Source organism: Triticum urartu, chromosome 5 (genome assembly GCF_003073215.2).
Source record: "Triticum urartu cultivar G1812 chromosome 5, Tu2.1, whole genome shotgun sequence".
NCBI classification, from domain to species: Eukaryota; Viridiplantae; Streptophyta; class Magnoliopsida; order Poales; family Poaceae; genus Triticum; species Triticum urartu.
The window spans coordinates 654,551,372-654,575,272 of record NC_053026.1 but is presented as its reverse complement, the minus strand read 5'-3'; the positions used below and the strand labels follow the sequence as shown (position 1 = coordinate 654,575,272).

The 23,901-nt window shown below is 48.4% G+C and overlaps 1 protein-coding gene and 1 non-coding gene across 2 annotated transcripts; one reads left to right on the top strand and one right to left on the bottom strand.

Moving 5' to 3' along the window:
* Positions 1-9,171: 9,171 nt before the first annotated feature.
* On the bottom strand, positions 9,172-9,245 carry TRNAN-GUU. Its single transcript has one exon. It is a non-coding gene; the product is annotated as a tRNA-Asn (tRNA).
* A 4,986-nt stretch (positions 9,246-14,231) lies between these two features.
* LOC125506527 (heat stress transcription factor C-2a-like) lies at positions 14,232-15,442 on the top strand. Its single transcript, XM_048671325.1, has one exon. It carries the CDS (start codon positions 14,304-14,306, stop codon positions 15,126-15,128), a length of 825 nt encoding a protein of 274 aa, XP_048527282.1. The 5' UTR covers positions 14,232-14,303; the 3' UTR covers positions 15,129-15,442.
* The last annotated feature ends 8,459 nt before the right edge of the window (positions 15,443-23,901 follow it).

Sequence of the window (23,901 nt, the reverse complement as noted above, 5' to 3'; positions counted from 1 at the left end):
TATTAGTTACTGCAAAATTTTAAGAGGGTCAGTGATCACACAAGAAGGTTGAAAATGTGTGAAGTACTACCAGGTAAATAACTAATGTGGGAGCGATCGGAATAGAGTCGGGACCACTCAAAAAGGAAATTGTTTACATTGGAAGAATGGAAGAGAGTGAGTCAATGATTTCGGCTTTGTCGACTCTTTCTTTTCTTGCACTTATCTAGTAATTTTTTTAGAACGAAGGCTCAAGAGGAATTTGGCTTTGTATTAACAAAGTCATCAAACGACTAGGAGTTACATCGAATAAACCACAAACAAGAAAGGAAAATGATAGATACAAATTGCTGCTACAACAGCTCATTGCACCGCCGATGTCGTTGTCCACCACCATGAGCACCTCCAGGTAGGAAGCAAATGTCTTGAAAGGAGGCACCACCGCCGGAAATGTGTTTCCAGCCACTCCTAGAAGGCAAAGCAAGATCTCCAAGTCATCCATCTCGACCTCCGTAGAGGACCACTACCCTCTCTCCTTGGATCGAATGGTGTCGCCCCGACGGCAGGCAGAGAAGTTCCCCCAAGAACACAGACAAGGAAAGAGGATCAAGTTGACAAAAGACATGGCATGGGAAGCAAGAATCGTTGGCCCAAGCATCCTGGCGGTGCAGAAATCAGTCAGATCCCTCGGCATGGGTCCAAGCGCATTTGGATGTCCCAAATCGGATGTCAAATGTGGGTTTTACCAAGGTTCGGGCCTCCAGAGAGTAATACCCTACATCCTGCTTGTTTCTATTATTCATGATGGAATACCTCATGTGAGGGGCTTACAGTGGTGTATGAGATTGCTACCGAGAGAAGATGGGAATGAGAGCCCTCGAGCCTCCCCTTATATACACAGTAGAGCCTAGGGTTTACATGTAGGCAGATGCAATCTTGGTTGTTGCTGTCCTAGGCTTGGAGAGAAAGAAGGTCACGGCGTCCTCTTTAGGGCCCCCTTTGGTGCCCAGGCCTCATGGGCCTCTGGGCAGGCCTGATGCCAGACTCCCTTTGGTGAACTAACTGGCCCGTCGCATAGGCCAAGTGAAGAGTGTTGAGATGAACCCTAACCGAGTTTTTGAGGGCAACTATGTCAGGGTCCGGGCGAAGATTAAACTCGCTGAGCCTTTGGTGCGATTTGCCCCCTGAACATCAAAAGGGGAAGGGCGAATTCTCCTGCCAGTCAAATATGAGAAGATTGGCTTTTTTTGTGAAGTTTGCGGCATCCTAGGCCACTCCATGGAGGAGTGCGGCGATGGGGTTCATAGCCCATGAGAGGTTGAATACGGCAAGTGGATGAAAGCCGCTCGGAGACCCATGCCAGAAGGCCAAAACCGTGACCCCAGCTGGAACAGGGGGAACTCCGTGCGTGGACGGGGACGTGCCCGTGGAGGCGGCCGCGGCAGGAACAATGGGGCGAAGAAACGGTCATCAGAGGAGGCCGGTCTGGGGGATGAAGTTGACAGAGACGCTGATGAGGATCTCAAGGACACGACGGAAAGCCCACTTGAGGGCAAGGGTGATGAAGCTGGGACTGACCAACCACAAACCTCGGTTATTCGCAAGCTGAACATGGATGAACAATCAGCATCTGAGAGTAGTAGGGGTGTCGCACTAGATGCATCCATGCAGGGGACTATGAATTTTCCTCCTCCACCACCATCGTACGTTACCCCGAGGAACAGAAAGAAGCACAAGAATGGGAATTCTCCAAACAAAAGCAACTTGGACAGTGTGGCGGGCTCCTTAGAGGAGCGCCGCCGGGTCCAATGAGTCTATCATGTTGGAACTGTCGCGGGGCGGGCAAACCCGCGACAGTTCGAGAGCTTCACGACTTCGTGAGGCAGTTTGCTCCAATGGTGCTTTGTATAGTTGAAACTCAACTCCCTAGAGATAGAGTGGAAAACTTAGCAAGCACCCTAGGTTATGATAATGCTTATGCTGTTAGTAGCTCTGGTAGAAGTGGAGGTCTCGGTATTTTCTGGAATAATGAAATAAAGATCAAAAAATTTGGTTACTCTGCTTATCATATAGATGCTCATGTTACTCTTCCTGGTACTATACCATGGCGCCTCACAATGATGTACGGTGAATCACAAGTTAGTGAAAGAGGCAAGACTTGGGATGTGTTGAAGTCTCTCGCTGAAGATAATGACCTGCCATGGTTATGCTTCGGTGATTTCAACGAGGTACTCAGTTTGAATGAACGTGATGGGGTTGGTCACCGTTGTATGACACAGGTGAATGGTTTTAGGGACGCTGTTGATACATGCGGCCTTATAGATCTAGGCTACTCGGGAACCAGCTGGACTTTTGAGAAAAGAGTCGCCGGAAGTACATACACGTGGGTCCGCCTCGATAGGGCACTTGCCACTGCATCATGGACCAGTATGTATCCAGGGGCCGAGTTGTTCCATAAGTCTGCCACCACATCGGATCATATACCGATTTTGCTACAGCTCTCACCAGGAGGAGATGAGCCGCGCCAAGCTAGACCTTTCAGATACGAGATGCTGTGAGAATTTCATGATGATTTTCAGGCGACCATTGAACAACACTGGCAAGGCCCAGGAGCAACCACGGTTGCAGAACTGTGTGCAAAAATAAAAACACTATCAACAAACCTAAAACATTGGGACCGAACTACGTTTGGCAGCGTCAAGGAGGAGATCAGAACTCTCAAGCTTCAGCTAGAGAGCATGCATGCGGATCCATCTAGGACTGCACCTACTCATCGGGAGGAGAAAGTGAAAGATCACTTGATCGAGCTCTATCATAGAGAGGAAGTCATGTGGCGTCAGAGATCGCGAATAACATGGCTGGCGGCGGGTGATAAGAATACCAAATTCTTTCACCTACGGGCCAGCAGACGGCGCCTTAAAAATAAGATAAAGAGTTTACTCAGAAAGGATGGAACTACAGCAGATGATGATGTAGAGATGGAGAGTATGGTTACGGCTTTCTACAAAAATCTGTTCACATCCGAGGGGACAACGAACATGCATCAATTGATTGACGTAGTGCCACGTAAAGTCACAAACGAGATGAATCAGCGGCTGATGGGCGAGTATAGCAGAGAGGAGATTAAAACGGCGCTGTTTCAGATGCCTCCTACAAAAGCACCAGGATCGGATGGTTTTCCGGCGCATTTTTTCCAGAGACATTGGGAGCTCTGTGGAGATGAAGTGTCCACTATCATTCTGAAAATCTTAACGGGTAAAGATGAAGTTGGGGAGTTGAATGATACTGTCCTAGTTCTCATCCCTAAGGTAACCAATCCCACACTTTTGTCGCAATTCCGTCCCATAAGTCTTTGCAATGTACTCTACAAGATTGCGTCGAATGTTATGGCAAACAGGCTGAAGTCCATTCTTCCTATGATCATATCGGAGGAGCAATCGGCCTTTGTGGCGGGATGGTTGATCACAGATAACATCATCTCCGCGTATGAATGCTTAAATTTCATGAAGAGGAACAGGTCAAAGAGGAATGGGTTCTGTGCTCTTAAACTCGACATGATGAAGGCTTATGACCGTTTGGAATGGGACTACCTCCGTGCTATCATGTCTAAGCTGGGTTTTGCACCGGCTTGGGTCAACTCAGTTATGAGGATGGTATGTTCGGTCAAGTTTTCGGTTATGTTCAATGGAAAGAAACTTGAGAAATTCACACCTTTGCGAGGAATCCGACAGGGGGATCCGATATCACCTTACCTTTTCTTGCTGACAGCAGAGGGTCTTTCGTGCCTTTTAAAAAACCAGTCAGAGTCATCTCCAGTGCATGGGATCAAAGTGGCTGATACGGCACCGCCGGTAAGCCATCTTCTTTTCGCAGATGACAGCCTGCTGTTTGTCAAGGCTAGTGTTGAGGGGGCTATTCAGGTATCTTCTTTGTTGGACATATATTGCAATGCTTCAGGAAAGAAAATTAACTTGGATAAATCTTCAGTGTTCTTTAGCAAGGGCTTCTCGCAAAGTATTAAAGAGAGCATGAAAAATACCTTGAATGTTCACAATGAGAGTCTCTCAGAAAAGTACTTGGGCATGCCTACAGATGTTGGGAGCAGCAAAAACGGAGCCTTCAAATATTTGAAGGACAGAGTCTGGAGCAAAGTTAAGGGATGGATGGAAAAGGTGCTGTCATCCGGAGGGAAAGAGGTACTTATAAAGTTTGTAGCTCAATCTATCCCGGTCTACTCTATGGCTTGTTTCAAGCTACCTCGGGGCCTCTGTCTTCACATTAATTCCATCATACGTAAGTTTTGGTGGGGGAGTAAACGTGGTAAAAGAAAGACAAATTGTGTCTCCTGGGAGAAGATGACAAGGCCAAAATATGAAGGAGGTCTGGGTTTTAGGGATATTGAACTGTTTAATCTTGCCCTGCTTGCAAGACAGGCGTCGAGAATCCTGCAAACACCAGAGACACTAAGTGCAAAAATCTTGAAGGCGCGCTACTTCCCAACTATAAATTTTCTTGATGCTTCACTGGGTAGCCAGCCATCTCAAATATGGAGGGCAATTATAGAGGGCAAGGAGATCCTCTCGCAGGGACTCATCAAACGCATTGGCGATGGCAGAGATACTTTGGTATGGCAGCATAACTGGGTACAGAAAGAGGCGTCGCTCAGGCCAATTGTTTGCTTGAGCCAACATAGGCCACAGTTTGTGTCCGAACTGATCGACAGCTCCAACGCCAGGTGGAAGCAGGGCATGGTTCGTGCAACCTTTCTCCCAATAGACGCGGACGTGATTCTCAATATCCCGCTAGCTACTAGACAATGCAGAGATTCCTGGGCATGGGCATACGAGCACAAGGGATCCTTCTCTATCCGCTTGGCATATCGGATGCTCATCAACACGAAGCTAAGGAGGGATGCATGGCTCGAAGGGCGATCAGGCCCGGCTGATAGATCGAGAGAAGAAGCAAGTTGGACTAACCTCTGGAAGGTGGCGGTTCCCTCCAAACTGAAGGTATTCCTATGGAGACTTGCACAATGCTCTATACCCACGGCGGATGTCCTCAGTCATCGTAATATGTCCACATCGTCACGGTGTGCTATCTGTGGAGAGGAGGACTCGTGGTTGCATTCATTGATAACGTGCACGATGGCGCGCTGTGTATGGGCGCTAGGTGACCCGGAGCTGGTTGAGCATGTTATTGCAACAGCGGAACCGAATGCCAAGGCTTGGCTATTCAGTATGCAAGAATCGATGCCACATGCCGAGTTCACAAAGCTAACTGTGACCCTATGGGCCATATGGTCGGCGCAGCGAAAGCTAATCCACGAAGGAGAGCACCAAAGCCCAATCGGGACACATGCTTTTATCACACGCTTATTGGCAGACTTGAGTATTGCTTCCTTGTCACATGAAATAACGAAACCCAGGACAGCCCCAGTGCGGGTGCAAGAGTGGATACCACCACCGGCGGGTCACGACAAGGTAAATGTTGATGCAGCCACTTATAAACGCCCTCCCATCGGGGCTGTTAGCGCGGTCTGCCGGGATCATTCAGGTGCATATGCTGGATCGGCAGCGGTGGTATTCCATGGTATGACTGACCCGAATATATTGGAAGCTCTGGCATGTCGCGAGGCCATTGCATTAGCCAGGGATCTTGCACTGACTCATTTTAAGGTGGCTTCAGATTGCCTTTCGGTGGTCAAGGACATACACACGGGAACTATGGGTACAATTGCCCCAATCGTGCAGGAGATCATCGACTCGAGCAGGGAGTTTCAGTCCTGCTCTTTCACCCATGAGAGACGTCTTTCCAACAAGGAGGCTCATGGCTTAGCTAGACATGCTTTACATTTAGGGGAGGGTCGCCATGTATGGCTGTTACACCCTCATGATACTTCTATTATTCCTGTAATTCGCTCTATTGATCAATAAAGTAAAGCATGTTCCCCTCAAAAAAAATCAATAGCCTCGTAGGAGCGGTCTCCGAGACCTTCGGCAGGCTCTTATCTTCTTCCTTGTTCATCCTTGTGATTCTTCTCTTTGGGAGCTTGGTTAGGAGACCCTCACCATTGCTTAATATGTATCCAAGGGCCTGCTAGCCGCACAATACTTTGTGAGCTACTCTCCAAGAGCTAAAGGGATGTCGTGGCTTGCGTCTGCGCTTTCTGAAGAGTCGCGCCTGCGCGCCATCTTGTCAATATGGATCAAGAGCCCACTGAGTTTCTTCCATCATGTCGAGAATGCCTGGATTTCCACACCCATGTATCGAGATGCGGTAACTATAGAGGAAGTGGGACGCATGCCAAGCTGTAGCACCTTGATTTCTGGGGTTCACCACGGTTGCCATAAGAGAGGTGGCAGGAGGTAAGATTCCCCACTCTGCCTCCGTATTCCTCCTTGCATTTCCGCCGAGCCTCCTATTGCCCATTTTCTCCATTGTGAAGTACACGATCCTCATGCCCTTAAAATGCTCCCTCGAGTCAGAGAAAATGCCAAGGTCGAAAACTAGCTCTTCCCACAGATGCGGTAGGGGTGCCGCTCAGCGTTGTCAATGAACCACAGTGGATTGATAATGACACCACAGGAAGGTGGTTTCCATTTCCATGCCTCAGACATGTGGGTAGGAGGTTGAAGACGGAGGGGTAGTTCACTCCAAATTTAAGATATCATATTTCTTTGATCGAGGAAGCTCCTCCGGCACCACTTGCAGATGAGCACGTGCTCCACTTCGACTATTCGGCCACGAGGTCAGCTTCCCCTTACATCCTTCCGTGTGGGGGCTCCTCTTCTTCTTTGGTTGCCAACTCCATCACTTGAAACCATCAAAATTCTTCATACCGCAAATTTATTACTTTTTGCGAGTGCTACTTGGGGAATTCCCTCCACTTCTATTTGTTCCACACCTCTTCTGTGTTAGGACACAGATGAACAACAACATTGTTGGCGTCCTTGGTTGGGTGAGCCTTCAGCTGCGGCCTTCCAGCAAATTCTTTGACCTTCCTCGGTCGATGCGGTCCTGGCACAAGAATAAGTTTTATGTGTCAGGTCTCAGAGAGAGGTTGCCCGCTTACTTCGATGGAGCCCTACAACATCTTCATTCCTGGGAGTCCCTGGACCTCTAACTTGATAGCATGGGCTGGGGAAGCAAGGAGCGGGTTTGACTGTAGTAGTATTTTGAGGTCGGTAGGCTGCTTTGGCCTACTCGCTCCAATGGAACTTGTCCCCTTTCTTCAGAAAGTTATCTTCGTCCCCAAAGACAACCTCAAATTCGATCCTACCTAGGGGATGAACACGGCAATCTGACACGAAACCATGAAAGCTTGTGTCCGACTTCTGTAGGCGGATAGGGAGATCCCCATCTTGTCCAGAGTATCAGGGAAGATTATGTTGAGACCACTACCCCCGTCCATCACAATGCATAGGAGGCGGCAACCCCCGACGATTGGATCTACCACCAAGGAATGCCTACCTGGGTAGGGATGTTTATGGTGTGGTCGATAATACTGAACGTCACAGTTTCGTCTGACCACGAGGAGAATGGAATGATAGCAAATGTGTTGTTAATGTTCAACCAAGAATTGGTAAAATAGTACGGAATCCATGGTTGGAGTCAAGGAATCGCGTGAAGGTTGACGGGGGTTGGCATGTCGAGCCTGAGCGAGCACCCAAGCTCCGAGGACATCCCAAGGAGGAAGCTAGTGACGCCCGAAAGTTGGCCCCCGAAGGTGGTCCCACTACCAGCCGCCGCCGGGACACCGATACTAGCAACGCAAAGTCCTGCGTTGGTTAGCTGCAGCACCACACCTTCATTGTGCCCCGTAGCTGCCGCCTGCTGCCAATCACCAGATGGTGGAGCCTCACGTATCCATCATGTCTTGCTGATCAAGTCCTTTTTTTCTCTACGCACACGGCTGACAGTGCCACACGACAGGAAGGTATCTTCATCATGCTGCTATTGCACCAATCTACCCCCTGCATGTAGTCACAGTGGTGATTCCCCTACCAGCCGCGCCCTTCCTTCTTCACTGTTGATCGATGAGATTTGGGGGGGAGGGAGGGTTCTGCGATGAGAGCGAACATGAGAGAGAGAGAGGTTGGGGAGAGACAAGTCATCTCTGCGCCTGTTCATCGCTAGAACCACCCACTCCCTTTACATGACGTGTGGGTCCATCGGCGAGTCGTGGGCGATTTGTCTCCATGATCCCGACCAGGTAAGTGACAAATGAGCGCTCACGCTGCATTGTGTGTGTGCTCGACTAGACGAAATAGTGCGTGCACACTTTTTAGAATTTAGCTTTTTTTAAATTTGGTGACCTCTATTAAATAATGATCATGTCTATAACAAGAGAAGGAATAAGAAAGTCCGGAGTCTGATCACGCCACTCCTCAGATGTTTTTCTTATCTAACTTGCTCCAGCAAGCGAATGCGCATCAAAATTGCTTTCCTGGAGACAATGTTAGTTAGTGTATATATGTCTAATCGTCTGGAAGTACATTTTGACAAACCAAGACAAATGAGATGGCAGCTTCAGGAGTTGGAGTATTTGCACCCTAGCTCAAAAAGCTCCTTGTGAACAGTAAAATCGTGAAAAATAGTAAAACAAATCAAAAAATCCAAAAAAAAATTGTAACCTTTGACAAATATACTCTGTGCTTGCGGAAATTTATCATGAATGAACATTCTTGAAAACCGTGGCAACAAAAACAAAATCGATACGTCCAAGATGCTATTTTTGAAAGCATTTTGGAGTAACAAATGCCATTTCGTGACGAAAATTTTCAAGCATTGAGAAATTGTCAAAGGTTACCACAAAATTAATTTTTTGAATTTCATTATCTTTCAATTTTACTGTTCACCTGAGCTCATTTAAACTTGGGAGCGCAGAAGAACACTTTCGGCTTGAGAAGGTATATTATGAGATAGAACAACACGTTGCCAAGCTAATAGCCGATGAGCGTACGATAATTTCTAGGGAATCTGTCCCGATGTCTTCCACTCCAACGGGATAAGTAGGGCAGTAGACCCCTGATCCATGCAACATTACTGCCGACAGAATTTTAGAAAGAAAAATAGTGAAAAAAATTCCACTCCAACGGGATAAGTAAGGCAGTAGACCCGATTCTCAAAAAAAAAAAGTAAGGCAGTAGACCCCTGATCCATACAGAATTTTAGAAAGAAAAATAGGAAAAACGCTAGAAGGAGGGCTCGAACCTCCGACCTTGTGGTTAACAGCCACACGCTCTAGCCAACTGAGCTATTCCAGCTTGGTTGGCTAATTCAATTTACAATCTTACATATTCTAGGCGGAACTAGTCTTTTGGCCTCCCCATCAGTTGTGAGGCTTGAGGCTGCGCTGGCACAAGTGAATGGAGTATTCTGTTGTGGTGGCACGTGTGAAACTGCACTCTAACATCTCACCCACTAAACGAACCAGCTACACAGCTCTACGCCATGTTGATTAGTTGGATGCAGCTTAATCTGATTATGTTTTCATTCAAGAGAGTACGGGACGCTGGAGGTGATCACCTGGGCGCAGCTAGGCATCCATCACAAGCCAGTACGAACGTACATATGTCAATCAAATAAACAATAGTCCAGCAACATAACTGAACATGAAAACATGCTCACAAACTAACATACCAAAAATCTTCAGGTTGGTCTGCTAAATGTGGAGAGGTACTACCAGGGCCGGATCAAGCCCAGCGGGCCGCCCCGGGCCCCCTTTGTATACTGCAGCAGTTGCTACAATATTGCGCTACAATCTTTACTTCTAATGTCTCAGTTGGTAGTCTCGCCTCACGGTTTATTTTAGTCCGGTTTTATTTCGTCCCACCTCCCACCACCCATTCCCACGCCGGGTTTTTTATCCATCGGTTTATTTTTATGTACACTCTTTTATTATAAACCAACACTTTCCTAACGTATAAAAAATCGTAGATCTAACTTTCCTAACTTATCCAAATCAATTGCGATCAATCGGTCCCTCTCTTTTATTACAAACCAATATTTTCCTAACGTATAAGAAATTACGGATCTAACTTTCCTAAATTATCCAAATCAATCCGTACCTCTCAATAGTGCAATTTGTTTAAGAAAACAAAAATCTGATTTTCGGAATGAAGGAAATCACTAGCTTGGCCGATATTTTCGAAACGAAAGAAGTCGCCAGCCCTGCAATTTTTTCAATGATATATCCATGAAACCATAGTGGTGATAGCAGTCCAAAGATCGAAAGTTGTTTCCTTACTCGTGACCTGGGCGAGAATCTCTTTTGACAGAGAATTCAGGAGATGACTCAGGACCTGTTGGTCCTTCGAGATCCATTGTGCATACAGAGGGTTTGGCACCTCTGCCATGGATTTGTCCGCCTGCTGCTCCTGCACTGTCTTCGGTGGCGCAGCGTCGGATCCATGCAGAAGGCCGGTGACTTGCGCTCCTCGCAGTCCCGGCATGACCTGGGTCCTCCATAGAATGTAGTTGGTTCCGGTGAGTTTCTCGGCTGGTGGAGCACCAAGGCTGATGACGATGGTGGCCGAGGAGGACATGGTGATGTGGTGATGATGATCTAGTAATGGTGGTGGTGATCGAGGGAAAAGCTTTCTGGCTAGATAGATAGAAAGAGGTTGGCTCTGTATACCATGTCAGGAAGCGTTTCTACTCCCTCGTAAGGGAGCCGCGTTGGAGTTTATATTGATCGAGGCTCAAGGCCAGACTTGGCGTACAAGTTGGAAACCTACCGATCCCTTGGATTCGGTAGTTTAGATATGCTAAGGGATAATAGAGAGAGGGGGGGGGGGGGGGGGGGGGGGGGGTTAGTTGAGATTACAACATGTATTCTACACAAACTCTAACACACATGTAGACATGTGCAAAATCAGGGCATAAATATGATGTAGCTGTGAAAATATGCCTTTCCTGTTGTTAGTGTATAACGTCTCCAACATTATGCCTTTAGGGAATGAAGGATCAAACACAAGAGGGAACCCTGTGTAATAGCACTACAAGGAGATCTTCTCCACCATTGGCGTCGAGATGGACATGCTGAGTACCCTATTGCCTCATACACTGAGCTTCAATTGCTTAAGCACCGGCCAGCGGAGTCACTATGTCGATGCTTGCGCATCCCATGCATGCTCGGACATCAAGCTCGCGTGCAATGACATTGAGTGGAGTGTCATGTTGCATGCAGACTTACCAGCCATCACCTTGAGCACGCACAGGCAAGGGCAGCAGGTAAGCAATGTACCAAGATCAATGATGATGCATGCGGAGAGGGACAAGATATCGAGCTTCGAGAACTCGTCGATTGGCAGATGCGCAAAGCTGACGTTGTGCAAGCTTATCACGATCGATGTGGTGAAGTGGAACCATGGCAGATTTACAGTGATACAGCTTCTGGCACCATACATGTGTTAGTTAATATAAAGCTGAAGGATGGGCAAAACTGAACGTTGACGGATCGTTCTATGCCATCTCAGGAATTGCGGGGGCGGGTATGATTCTGCATGGCTCCACCAGCAACATCATTTTCTCATCCTGCGAAGAATTGCGTGCATATGCAGAACCACTGGAGGCTGAATTTTCAGCTTGCATGAAGGTCATGTGCCTCGCCTTGCAGTGGACGGAGTTGCCGATAAAAGTGGAGACGTATTGCTTTGTCGCTCTCAATATGATCAATGGTCCAAACATGGACCTGTCTCGCTAGTCCATGTTGATTGACCAAATCCAAAGGCTTTTGAGGGAAGGGAGAGTTTTCAACCTGTCTCGCTAGTCCATGTTGATTGACCAAATCCAAAGGCTTCTGAGGGAAGGGAGAGTTTTCATACTATCGATCTCATGTTTTTTTTGCAAGAAAAACTTCCAATCTATTCATCATTTGTTAAGGTAGTACAAAGACCACCAGAAGTAAGAAATACATCCAGGTCCGTAGACCACCTAGCGACGACTACAAGCACTGGAGCAAACCGAGGACGCGCCGCCGTCATTGCCCCTCCCTCATCGGAGCCGGCCAAACCTTGTTCTAGTCGACAATCAGGAAGTCATATTGCTAAGACCCCATAGGGCTAGCACACCACGACAGCAACCGCCACTGATGAAGAGATGCGTAGATCAGATGGATCCAACCTGTAGACACATGAACACAGATGAATGAAGATCGGATCCACGTGGATCCATCGAAGACAAAGGCCAACTGAATCCCGCGAGATCCACCGGAGACAAACCTCCACATGCCCTCCGACGATGCTAGCAACGGGGGCTAGACGGGGAGGACCTTATTCCATATTCAGAGAGCTGTTGTCGCCTCGTCTCTCCTAGCAGGACACAAACCCTGTTAAACGTAGGATTTGTGGGAACTAGCTCAACCCTCTAGGGGTGGCCTATCACATATATTTATAAGGTTACACAATATACAGATTACACAGTTGGGCTACGTTACAAAGTCTAACAAACCCTAACAAAACTCAAAAAATCATCTAAAAAAGAAGTCCTCCCATCGGCAAGGGCCGGATCCACCGCGTCTCCATGGCCCTAAAACCATAGAAGACGAGATAGACCGAAGACGGCGTCGACGGGAGGCACGAGAAACCCTAACGCTTAGAGTGCCCACGTACGTGAGAGCCAGGGGCACACTCAAATTATATAATGTTCGTAGGAAACAAAATGGTGTAAGCCATTATCTAGCCTCCTTCGACCGGACAGAAGGCCACACCGTGGTCTGGCTGGATTCGAGACTGGTGTATTGATTGATCAAATAAAATCTCTTTTTCACTCGCAAAGAATTATAAAAGCTAGAGAAGACGAACTCCTAAGGCGAGATCCTCGTCGCCGGCATGGACTAGGGAGGCGAAGCGAGCCACATTGATAGTCTTGCCGAGGTATGCTGATGTCGAGGAGAGACACCATGAGACAGGGCCTCACTATTTCTAAAAATGCTTTTTATCTCTAATATAAATGATGCTTTGATGTGATGATAACAGGGTTAGTGGAACTAATAATGCTGGTTGTCCGTGGACGTATAGAGGGTCGTATTTGTTGTATGCGGCGGCTGCAGATGATTGAACCCCCCAAAAAGATGATGATTGAACAATATACAAACGACAACGTCGATGGTACGCTTGGAATTAGCGTGGACCATCAGGGCGCATTTGGTCGCCACGTACTACCCCAGATGGCCGACGAGCCGATCGACGTAGCCGTGCCGCCGGGGACCGCGTGCGTGCGTGGTCGCACGTCGGCCTCACCTCGGCACGCGACAAAGCTAAATCCGGAAATTTTTGACTAACCAATCAGCCGGGGACGGGAGCTGCCATTTTCATCGGCGCCGAGCTCAGCAGGTGGAACCGCTCCATTTTGTATCCCATCAACCGACCCTTTATATAATTTTCCCCGGATGGGATGGGGTGTTCGTCCTCTGTCCACACGTTAGATTGTTCTTTAGATTATTTCTACACATTTTCCACCACTTGTTGCCGCTTTGTTTGGCAGAAGGAGTGTCGCCTACGCCCCAGTAGATGAGCGCGACAATCGAGGTCCAAGATCGGGTTTCTATATTTGCTCATCCAAGACGGAAGAGGCACGTATTTGTGCCCATCAGGCCACACTACGCTCTACAATTAGTAGTTAACTAACGTATGCAGATGTTGACAGGGCGGCTTTCGATTAAATGTAAGGAGGCTGACACTTGACAGCGGGATGATTCATCGCCAGGGAGGGACACGTATCAAGATCGATTTTTGATTTTTTTTAAACTATGATAATTTTTATAGCAAATTCAGAAACTATATGAAGAAAAATCAAAAGTATCACCCCGTCGGCCTCATGTTGCCTGAAAAGGGACTTTTCGGCCTCCTGTTGGCCGAAGAGGGACTTTTCGTCCAACGGTTGGCCAAAGAGTCCCTCTTCAGCCAACACCTGCTCTACTTTTTAGAAAATTTATATAAAATAGGATTTTTAGTATTTTAATTTGATTCTTTTTGCATTAGATTAAAAATTTTATGAAGTTTATGTAGATATCAAGTTTGACTAGATTTGGAAGTTTGAATATGAATTTTTATGAATTTTCTCAAATCACTAGATTGCCTATAATTTGAGCTAGGAGTATTTTTTTAGATGATTTTTTTTGCCCTGACGATGGGACGCCACGCAGGGCACCCCGGCGCCGGCACGCGTCCACTCGTACTTGTCACCTGTCCCATCACGGCTTCCTGCGTGTGCAGGTCCCTCGACTATATGTATAGCTCGGCTACCAATCTCACATCACCAGTCATTCCTGACAACACTAGTACTGCTTTCCCTTTGCTTGCTGTCGCGAGTGAAATTAGATGAGCAGCGCCGGCATGGAGTGCTCGGGGAGCGAAGGCGGCGGCGGCATGGTGGCGCCGTTCGTGGCCAAAACGTACGCGATGGTGGACGACCCGGCGACCGACGCCGTGGTCGCGTGGGGGCCGGCCAGCAACAGCTTCGTCGTCGCCGACCCCTTCTCCTTCTCGCGCGCGCTGCTCCCGGCCCACTTCAAGCACTCCAACTTCTCCAGCTTCGTCCGGCAGCTCAACACCTACGGCTTCCGCAAGGTCGACCCGGACCGGTGGGAGTTCGCGCACGCCTCCTTCCTCCGCGGCCAGACGCACCTCCTGACCCGCATCGTCCGGCGCCGCAGCGGCGGCAAGCGTGGCAAGGAAGACGCCGACGAGGAGGATGAAGACATCAGCAGCAAGATGTTAGCCATGGAGGTGGTCCGGCTGAAGGAGGAGCAGAGGGCCACCGAGGACCGCTTGGCGACGATGTGGCGCCGGGTGCAGGACGCCGAGCGCCGGCCCAAGCTGATGCTCGCCTTCCTCCTCAAGGTCGTCGGCGACCCCGACGTGCTGCGCCGCCTCGTAGGCAACTCGGGTGGCGGCTGCGGATTATTCCCCGGCGAGGGCGCGGAGGCCAAGAGGCCGCGGCTGCTTCTCGACGGGGAAGCCCAGATGGGCAAGAAGAAGATGCGCGTCGACGGCGACGGGCTCTTGTACGATATCAACCGGCAGGAGGCCTTCGTGCGGGAACCCAGGGTCAACTTCACTGGTTTCTACACCGGAGGCGATGGCTTTAGCGAGGTGCCGGTGGACGACCCGCCGTACGCTTTCCACATGGACGGTGGTTACTGAGTACTGCCTCTTGGTTGAGCTAGTGTTTCTATCTCCGGCTCTCCGCCTACACATTTGTGTACTGTACGTAATACATAGGGAGTTTTTGTTTTTTTAGATGATGTGGTAGGAGTACTTTGTGGCAAACTACTTTGTGAGCAAGGAGAGCTACGCTCAGATGTTTCTTTTTTGTGAAGGAGCCCATCAAGGTTTAAGTCTTAAATTGACACCGGTGTACCCACCGTGTCAAGTTTATTTTGGTATGTATGTTCAGTAGAAGGAGATGTTTTCGTTGACTACAACACGTCAATATCAAGATTTGTGTTGAGGGTGTATCTACGTGCATTTATAGGATGAGTGTTTGTGAGTGTATATGAGGATCTGTGCTTGTGCCTTGTGTTGGAAAACAAGGGAAGCATGCTAGCTGCTCATGAATCAGGGTGCTTCGGTAAAAAACAAACTTCATTTGCCATGAGTCATTTATTTTTTATCTAGGAATTTGGTTGCTTGGTGACATCTTATGTTAGTATAATCCAATAATTTCATTTATACGAAATCCCTTTAGAAACAACACCTTATGAATAAAAAAGTCAACTTGATCTTCTCATATGCCTTTGGAAAACATAGAACTTCCCTTCTTAGCATAAATGAAATTGAGGGCCTAATAGAAGATCAGAACTCCTCCCATAATGGATTTTCCTCCTTTTATAATGTTCTTTCTTTAATAAAGGCAGTTTGTACAGAAGAAATTAAGGAGCCAAAACGTAATATACTCGGATCAAAGAAACTAAAGTAAAAGCAAACAACAAAGAATATTGTGCCCGCAATTTTTTTTGACAAACTCTAATGTTACGTGAGATCACTTTAAAGTCTACGCTTTACGTCTCTAGCGCCGCCCCTTTTTTTTGTGGGGGTAAAATGATTTTATTCTATAGCAATAGGGATACAATCAAGTGGCATAAGTTCCTCCACACATGGTGGACTTCTACCTAGCCATACAGCAGTAGTACTCTCTGTACGACTATAGCACGCTAGCCGATCTGCAACCCTATTCTGATCACGATTAACCTTCGACGGAATAAACTCCCTTTCACCCATAAGACGGTGGATCTCAGCAACTAGATGTCCATAAGCGGAACGGGAAAGACTGTTCCCTTTCAACGTACGTAGGGCTTCCTAGGAGTCGGATTGGACAATCACCGGTCCGTCCGAGTGTTGAATAGCCAAGGCCATGCCCTGCATTAAGGCATGTATCTCAGCCTCCAGAGCGTCATTGCAATTGAAGATGCATCTGTAAGCTGCAAAGATAACACTCCCATCGGACCGCCGTAGAATCATACCCGCGGCCGCGGACCCGTCTGAACTATCAAACGCTCCATCTACTGATAAGGCCACCCGCCCCACTGGTGGCTTCGGCCATGGTTGAGGTGTAGCTTCAGGTTGCTGTTTTACCGGGGCTTCCTCCCTCAGTGGCATCTTTCCTTTCATGATCTCCTCGGTCGTAAATTTCCGAGCCTGGTGCAAAGAGGACATGTAGCTCTGTAAATACTCCATTGTCACCTCCACCGATGGCACTGCTTTACCATGAGTCAAATCAGACCGTAAAGACCATATCCTCCAGATTAACATGATAATACAATATCGCATGTGATCATGACAGTGCAGCAGAAGATTCCCAAACCTGGCGCATCGCCATCCAGATCTGACGAGCATGCCCGCAGGTCACCAACGCGTGGAAGCTCGACTCTTTCTCCGTACCACAAAGCGGACATGTATCGCGCGTTGCTATATGCCGATATTTCTTGCATCCGTTCGTCGCCAGTGCTCCGGTCACAGCTTTCCAGGCAAGGATGCGCATCTTAAGAGGAACCTTGGCCTCCCAGACCATTCGCCAGATCGGGCGCTGGCCATCTGGCGAGACACTTGACGCGCCCACACCCATGTGTGTATGGGTAGTTGCTAGCCGGTATGCACTCCTTACGGTAAACCTTCCACTCTTCTCCGGGAACCAAGCGAGAAAGTCTTGCCCCCTATTAGGAGATGTATGAATCTTCAAAATTTCTCGGACATCCATATCCCAAAAGTATTGCCGGAGACGCTGTATGTTCCAAGCGCCAGATTCCTCGAGAAAATCTGCCACCCAATTATACCTACAAGTACCCTTCGGGGTGATAGGCTTAAAGTCATACCCCCTCGGAATCCATGCATCTCTCCAAGTTTTAATCAAAGACCCGTCACCTACCCTCCAAATCAGTCCCTTTTTAAGCAGCTCCAAGCCATGGGTGATGCCTCTCCACACAGCGGACGAAGATGTAGGGAACACTGTGTCCAACAAGTTCCCGTTGGGATAATACTTTGCCCGAAGCAAGCGGGTACATAAACTATCAGGGCTGTCCAATAATCTCCACGCTTGTTTAGCAAGCAAAGCTTGGTTAAACGCTCTCATATCTCGAAACCCCATACCTCCCATATTCTTGGGTAGCATCATCTTTTCCCTACTGAGCCATGCCATCTTCCGTTTGCCATTCTCCACACCCCACCAATATTGTCTCATCATCCGTGTGAGATCATCACAAACCGAAGCAGGAAGACGGAAAACACTCATGACATAAGTTGGTATTGCTTGCGCAACTGCCTTTATTAAAATCTCCTTGTTGCCCGACGATACATACTGCTCGCTCCAGTCAACAAGTCTCTTCCGTAATCTTTCTTGAACAGTCTCAAACTATCCTTTATGCATTCTTCCTTTCGGGACCGGTAAGCCCAAGTATTTAGGCTCAAAAACCTGCTGAGTAATCTCCAGAATATGTTTCACTTCGTCCGCCACCGACTGCATGCAATTATCGGAGAAAAGGATGGAACACTTCCCTGGGTTAATAAGTTGACCCGTCGCTGAGGTATATGTGTTCAACAAACCTTTAACAACGCTTGCTTGCTGGGTTGACACTTCAAAGAGTAACATGGTATCATCCGCAAACAACAAATGAGAAATCACCGGTGCACCCCGGCAAACTGATACCCCTCTCAAGTCCCCATTGTTAACTGAATTTGTGATAAGAGAGGAAAGAGCATCAGCAACAAATAGGAACAAGAAGGGGGACAGTGGATCACCTTGCCTCAAACCCCTAGATGGGGTGAATGACTCTAGTATTCTCCCATTGAACTTCACCGAATATTTCACCGATTTAACACACGCCATAATCCATGCGATCCACTCCGAAGAAAAGCCCCATTTAAACAGGGCTTGCTCCAAAAACTCCCAATCCACCCGATCATAAGCCTTTGAGAGATCAAGTTTGTAAGCGCACGCCGCCGGTCTGTTGTGCTTCAGTGACTGTATATGATGTATGCACTCAAAGGCAATGATAGAGTTATCAGAAATCAGCCGACCTGGAACAAAAGCACTTTGGTTTTCAGAAATCAAATCTCCAAGTACAGGCCAAAGCCGGTTGACGAGACACTTCGAAACAATTTTTTATAACACGTTACATAAGCTAATCGGTCTAAAATCCTTGAGCTCCTTTGGGTGTGGAACTTTCGGAATAAGAACAATAGCCGTATCATTTACCCCATCCAGCATTATTCCTGACTTAAAGAAGTCCAAAACTGCAGCCACAATCTCTGTCCTCAGCACACCCCAGGTTCTCTGGTAAAACCTCGCTGGCACCCCATCAGTACCTGGCGCCTTGATAGGGCCAATCTGGAAGAGCGCAGTAGACACCTCCTCTTCTGAAAAGGGAGCACAGAGTGTATCATTCATACCTTTATACCTCCTTGAAATATGAGGTCGCCATACGTTCCATATCAGATGGGACGGTACACCACGTGCCATTCTCTTGGCGGAGGCGCTGAATAAAGTTATGACATGCACGCCAAACTGCCCGCCGATGAAGGTATGCCGTGTTCCTTTCCCCCTCCTTTAGCCACGCAATCCTCGACCTCTGAAGCCACAACATTTCCTCTCTATAGATTAGTTCATCCAAGGCATACATCTTCTGACGGATCAATGCCCTATCTGCATCCTGTAATTGGAGGTCCGCAAGCTCTCCTTGAAGTTTCTCAATCTCCAAGGAAACATGGCCGAAGTTTTGCTTGCTCCAGGACCATAGCTCAGTCATCATTTCCTTGAGGGCATCCCGCACCGCCCCCAAGTTCGCATCCGGCTTACTCCTTCTTCATTTGTCCTCAATCACCGCCGGTAGTGCAGGAGACCGCTCCCACCTGATCTCATACCGCGGCCACGCCCTTGTCCTTGGTACCTTAGCATGTGTCACCCGAATGAAAATTGGACAATGGTCTGAGCACGACGACGTCAAGTGCACCACTTGTGAGAACGGGAAAAGATCTCTCCATGCTTCATCCGCACATGCTCTATCAAGACGGACCCTGACATTACCACTCCCGAGCTGGCCATTATCGTATGTGAAAGGAGAACCGGTAAAGCCCAGGTCCATTAGTTCGCACGACAACAAACAGTCACGAAATAGTTGCATTTGTGTCTCGGACCGCTGCGTATGAGAGAAGTGCTCATGTTGCCACATTGCCTCGTTGAAGTCTCCACAAACTAACCATGGTTCTACAGAAACTGCTCTTAAGCTGGATAGTAAGCTCCACATATGATGCCGATTCTCTGTCCTCGGTTCACCGTATACATAAGTTGTTCTCCAAGACCTATCATTTGCCCCGTCAACAATCCGCATGTCTATAAACCGTGCACACGCATCAAGAACTGTGACTTGAAGGTTGTCGTCCTAGTATAGCGCAAGGCCCCCACAGAGGCCATCGCTAGAAACTCCAGCAAAACCCTTCATTCTTAGTCTCCACTTAAGCTTCTCCATCTTACTAGAGGCTTGTCTAGTTTCAGAAAGGAAAACAAGCCCCGGGGAATTGGCTTTATAGAGGGCCAAAACCTCACGAACTGTTCGGCGCCCCCCCCCCCCCGACAGTTCCAGATTAGCGAACTCATTGTGTCCGGCGGTCCTCCTCGAAGGAGGTCGCCGATCTATTATCTTCAGAATCCACTCTCGCACGCTTGCTGCCATTACTGCTGCTGGGTGACTTAGCACCGCCACCGTCCTCTCCCATTCCCAGAGTCAGGGTGAGGGTCTCTCCTTTTTGCTGTTTGTGCCTTAGTAAAAGAGGTGTCAACACCATCCATTGCTAACCTCTTCCTTGTTGTATTATCAATCCTCTCCCCTGAATGAGGCACTTTTGAGGGGCTAGAAGCCGTGTCCATAACCTCGGTATCAACTGCAACCTTCCCTGATTTATGACTTGGCTTGGGAGTTTGAGTGTATCCACCCCCCCCCCCGATCGTATGCTCCCTCGTTCTTTTGCTTGTTCGGGCCATCTGCATACAACCATGCCACAAATTTCTTGCTTTTCTCATCATGGATCCCCGACCCACACTCTTTGTATTCATGGCCATAATGCCACAAACGCTGCAAAAGCGAGCTAGTTTCTCATATCTCACTAGAAAAACTTGTCGTTCCTTGCCTCTGACAATACTCACAAACTTGGTCAAGGGCAGGCGTGTTGGAAATATGCCCTAGAGGAATAATAAATTAGTTATTATTATATTTCCTTGTTCATGATAATCGTTTATTATCCATGCTAGAATTGTATTGATAGGAAACTCAAATACATGTGTGGATACATAGACAACACCATATCCCTAGTAAGCCTCTAGTTGACTAGCTCATTGATCAATAGATGGTTACGGTTTCCTGACCATGGACATTGGATGTCATTGATAATGGGATCACATCATTAGGAGAATGATGTGATGGACAAAGACCCAATCCTAAGCCTAGCACAAGATCATGTAGTTCGTATGCTAAAGCTTTTCTAATGTCAAGTATCATTTCCTTAGACCATGAGATTGTGCAACTCCCGGATACCGTAGGAGTGCTTTGGGTGTGCCAAACGTCACAACATAACTGGGTGGCTATAAAGGTACACTACAGGTATCTCCGAAAGTGTCTGTTGGGTTGGCACGAATCGAGACTGGGATTTGTCACTCCGTGTAAACGGAGAGGTATCTCTGGGCCCACTCGGTAGGACATCATCATAATGTGCACAATGTGATCAAGGAGTTGATCACGGGATGATGTGTTACGAAATGAGTAAAGAGACTTGCCGGTAACGAGATTGAACAAGGTATCGGGATACCGACGATCGAATCTCAGGCAAGTATCGTACCGCTAGACAAAGGGAATTGTATACGGGATTGATTAAGTCCTTGACATCGTGGTTCATCCGATGAGATCATCGTGGAACATGTGGGAGCCAACATGGGTATCCAGATCCCGCTGTTGGTTATTGACCGGAGAGTCATCTCGGTCATGTCTGCATGTCTCCCGAACCCGTAGGGTCTACACACTTAAGGTTCGGTGACGCTAGGGTTATAGAGATATTAGTATGCGGTAACCCGAAAGTTGTTCGGAGTCCCGGATGAGATCCCGGACGTCAAGAAGAGTTCCGGAATGGTCCGGAGGTAAAGATTTATATATGGGAAGTCTTGTTTTGGTCGCCGAAAAAGTTTCGCGCATTATCGGTATTGTACCGGGAGTGCCGAAAGGGGTCCGGGGGTCCACCAAGGGGGTCCACCTGCCCCGGGGGGCCACATGGGCTGTAGGGGTGTGCGCCTTGGCCTATATGGGCCAAGGGCACCAGCCCCAAGAGGCCCATGCGCCAAGAGATAAGGGAAAGAAAGAGTCCTAAAGGGGGAAGGCACCTCCTAGGTGCCTTGGGGAGGATGGACTCCTCCCTGGCCGCACCCTTCCTTGGAGGAAGGGCCAAGGCTGCGCCCCCCCCCCTCTTCCTTGGCCCTATATATAGTGGGGGGAAGGGAGGGCAGCCGCACCTAAGCCCTGGCGCCTCCCTCTCCCTCCCATGACACATCTCCCTCCTCCCGCAGCGCTTGGCGAAGCCCTGTTGGAATCCCGCTACTTCCACCACCACGCCGTCGTGCTGCTGGATCTCCATCAACCTCTCCTCCCCCCTTGCTGGATCAAGAAGGAGGAGACGTCGCTGCTCCGTACGTGTGTTGAACGCGGAGGTGCCGTCCGTTCAGCGCTAGGATCATCGATGATTTGGATCACGACGAGTATGACTCCATCAACCCCGTTCTCTTGAACGCTTCCGCGCGCGATCTACAAGGGTATGTAAATCCACTCCTCCCTCGTTGCTAGATGACTCCATAGATAGATCTTGGTGACACGTAGGAAAATGTTGAATTTATGCTACGTTCCCCAACAAGGCGCACGTCATGGCGCACCCTGATTCTAACGTAGTCACCACGGACATTGCCGTTCAACCTCATATCCAAGATATCCCCCGAATTCCTCAACAGATGCTCAACAATGCTAACTTTGCAAAAACCCTCAGGAAGTTTATGAATCTGAAGCCATATCGGCATAAAAAACATTGGGACCTCGTCTGCCTTAGTGAATCCATCATAGGGACACATCAGAACCGCGGAGTTCCTGAACAGCCATGGTCCCTGATCGATCATGAGTTCATAGTCGCCGAGGCAGGATGCCTGAACGACGAACAGTTTGGGGCCGGCTGGTCGAAACCTCACTTGTTGTGCCGGGTTCCAGGCTGCCCGCATGTCCTTGTAGAAGGCCGTGTGGCTAAAGGATTTCTCCGTATGAACCCTAGCTAGGGCTAGCCATCGCACACTTTCATTGATCTCCGGATCATCTTCGTCGATTACTAGATCGTTGAACAGTTCATCCTCTAGATTCAGTTGCTCCATGAAATTGTCCAGATTCGATCTCATGTCCTCTTTGCCGCCGCCGCTGGTCCCGGACTGCGCATCCGCCACGGTGCTCATCGCGGCGATGGAGACGTGGAATTGATTGGTGGACAGGAGAACCCTACGCTAGGGAGGAACCCTACGGTAGGGGAACGGAAGTTTCTTGGGGTAGGAACTCGCCGCCACTTACATCCTGATATTATTTTTATGCACCTCATAGACCTTGAATGAGGCAGGAGAACATTTTCTACCCTAAGAGCAACCCCAACACGCCGACCCAAACGGACGCACGCTTTATCCGCTTTTTGTCCATTGCGATCGGTCAGGTGGACATGCGCGTCTGCTTTTCCATTTGGGTCGGTAGGTGTGCCCAACGAGAGGCTGGCCCATTTCTACCTACGTGGCTGAAACCGACTAATTAAGCATAATTATACATAAATGACCGGTCAAACGCCGGCCAAAGTCCACTTAAACATAACTAAAAAATTAAATACTCTAATAAATGCCCGCTGCCCTCATAGACCACCTTGCCCTTGCCCTTGCCGTTGTCGTTTGTCCCCACCGGTGAGGTCAATGAAGACGGGGGGAGGCCCAACCCAACCGAACGCGGCTTGATAGGCTGGCAGGACAGCCTCCTCCGGCTTCTGCTGCGGCGGCGGCATAACGGCGAGGCGGGCACGCTCCTTCTCCTCCTCAAGCCGCAGCACCTCCTCGCCGCGGTGCAGCTGCTGTGCATATTGCATCTGCCGCTCGTCGTCTGATACGTCTCCAACGTATCTATAATTTTTTTATTGTTCCATGCTATTATATTACCCGTTTTGGATGTTTATGGGCTTTATCATACACTTTTATATTACTTTTGGGACTAACCTATTAACCGGAGGCCCAGCCCAAATTGTTGTTTTCTTGCCTATTTCAGTATTTCAAAGAAAAGGGATATCAAACGGAGTCCAAATGGAATGAAACCTTCAGGAGAGTTATTTTTGGAACTGAAGCAATCCAGAAGATTTGGAGTAGACGTCACTGAAGCTT

What these genes read in the sequence shown, in the direction of transcription:
- LOC125506527 (XM_048671325.1), top strand. Translation starts at nt 14,304, where the DNA reads ATGAGCAGCGCCGGCATGGAGTGCTCGGGGAGCGAAGGCGGCGGCGGC.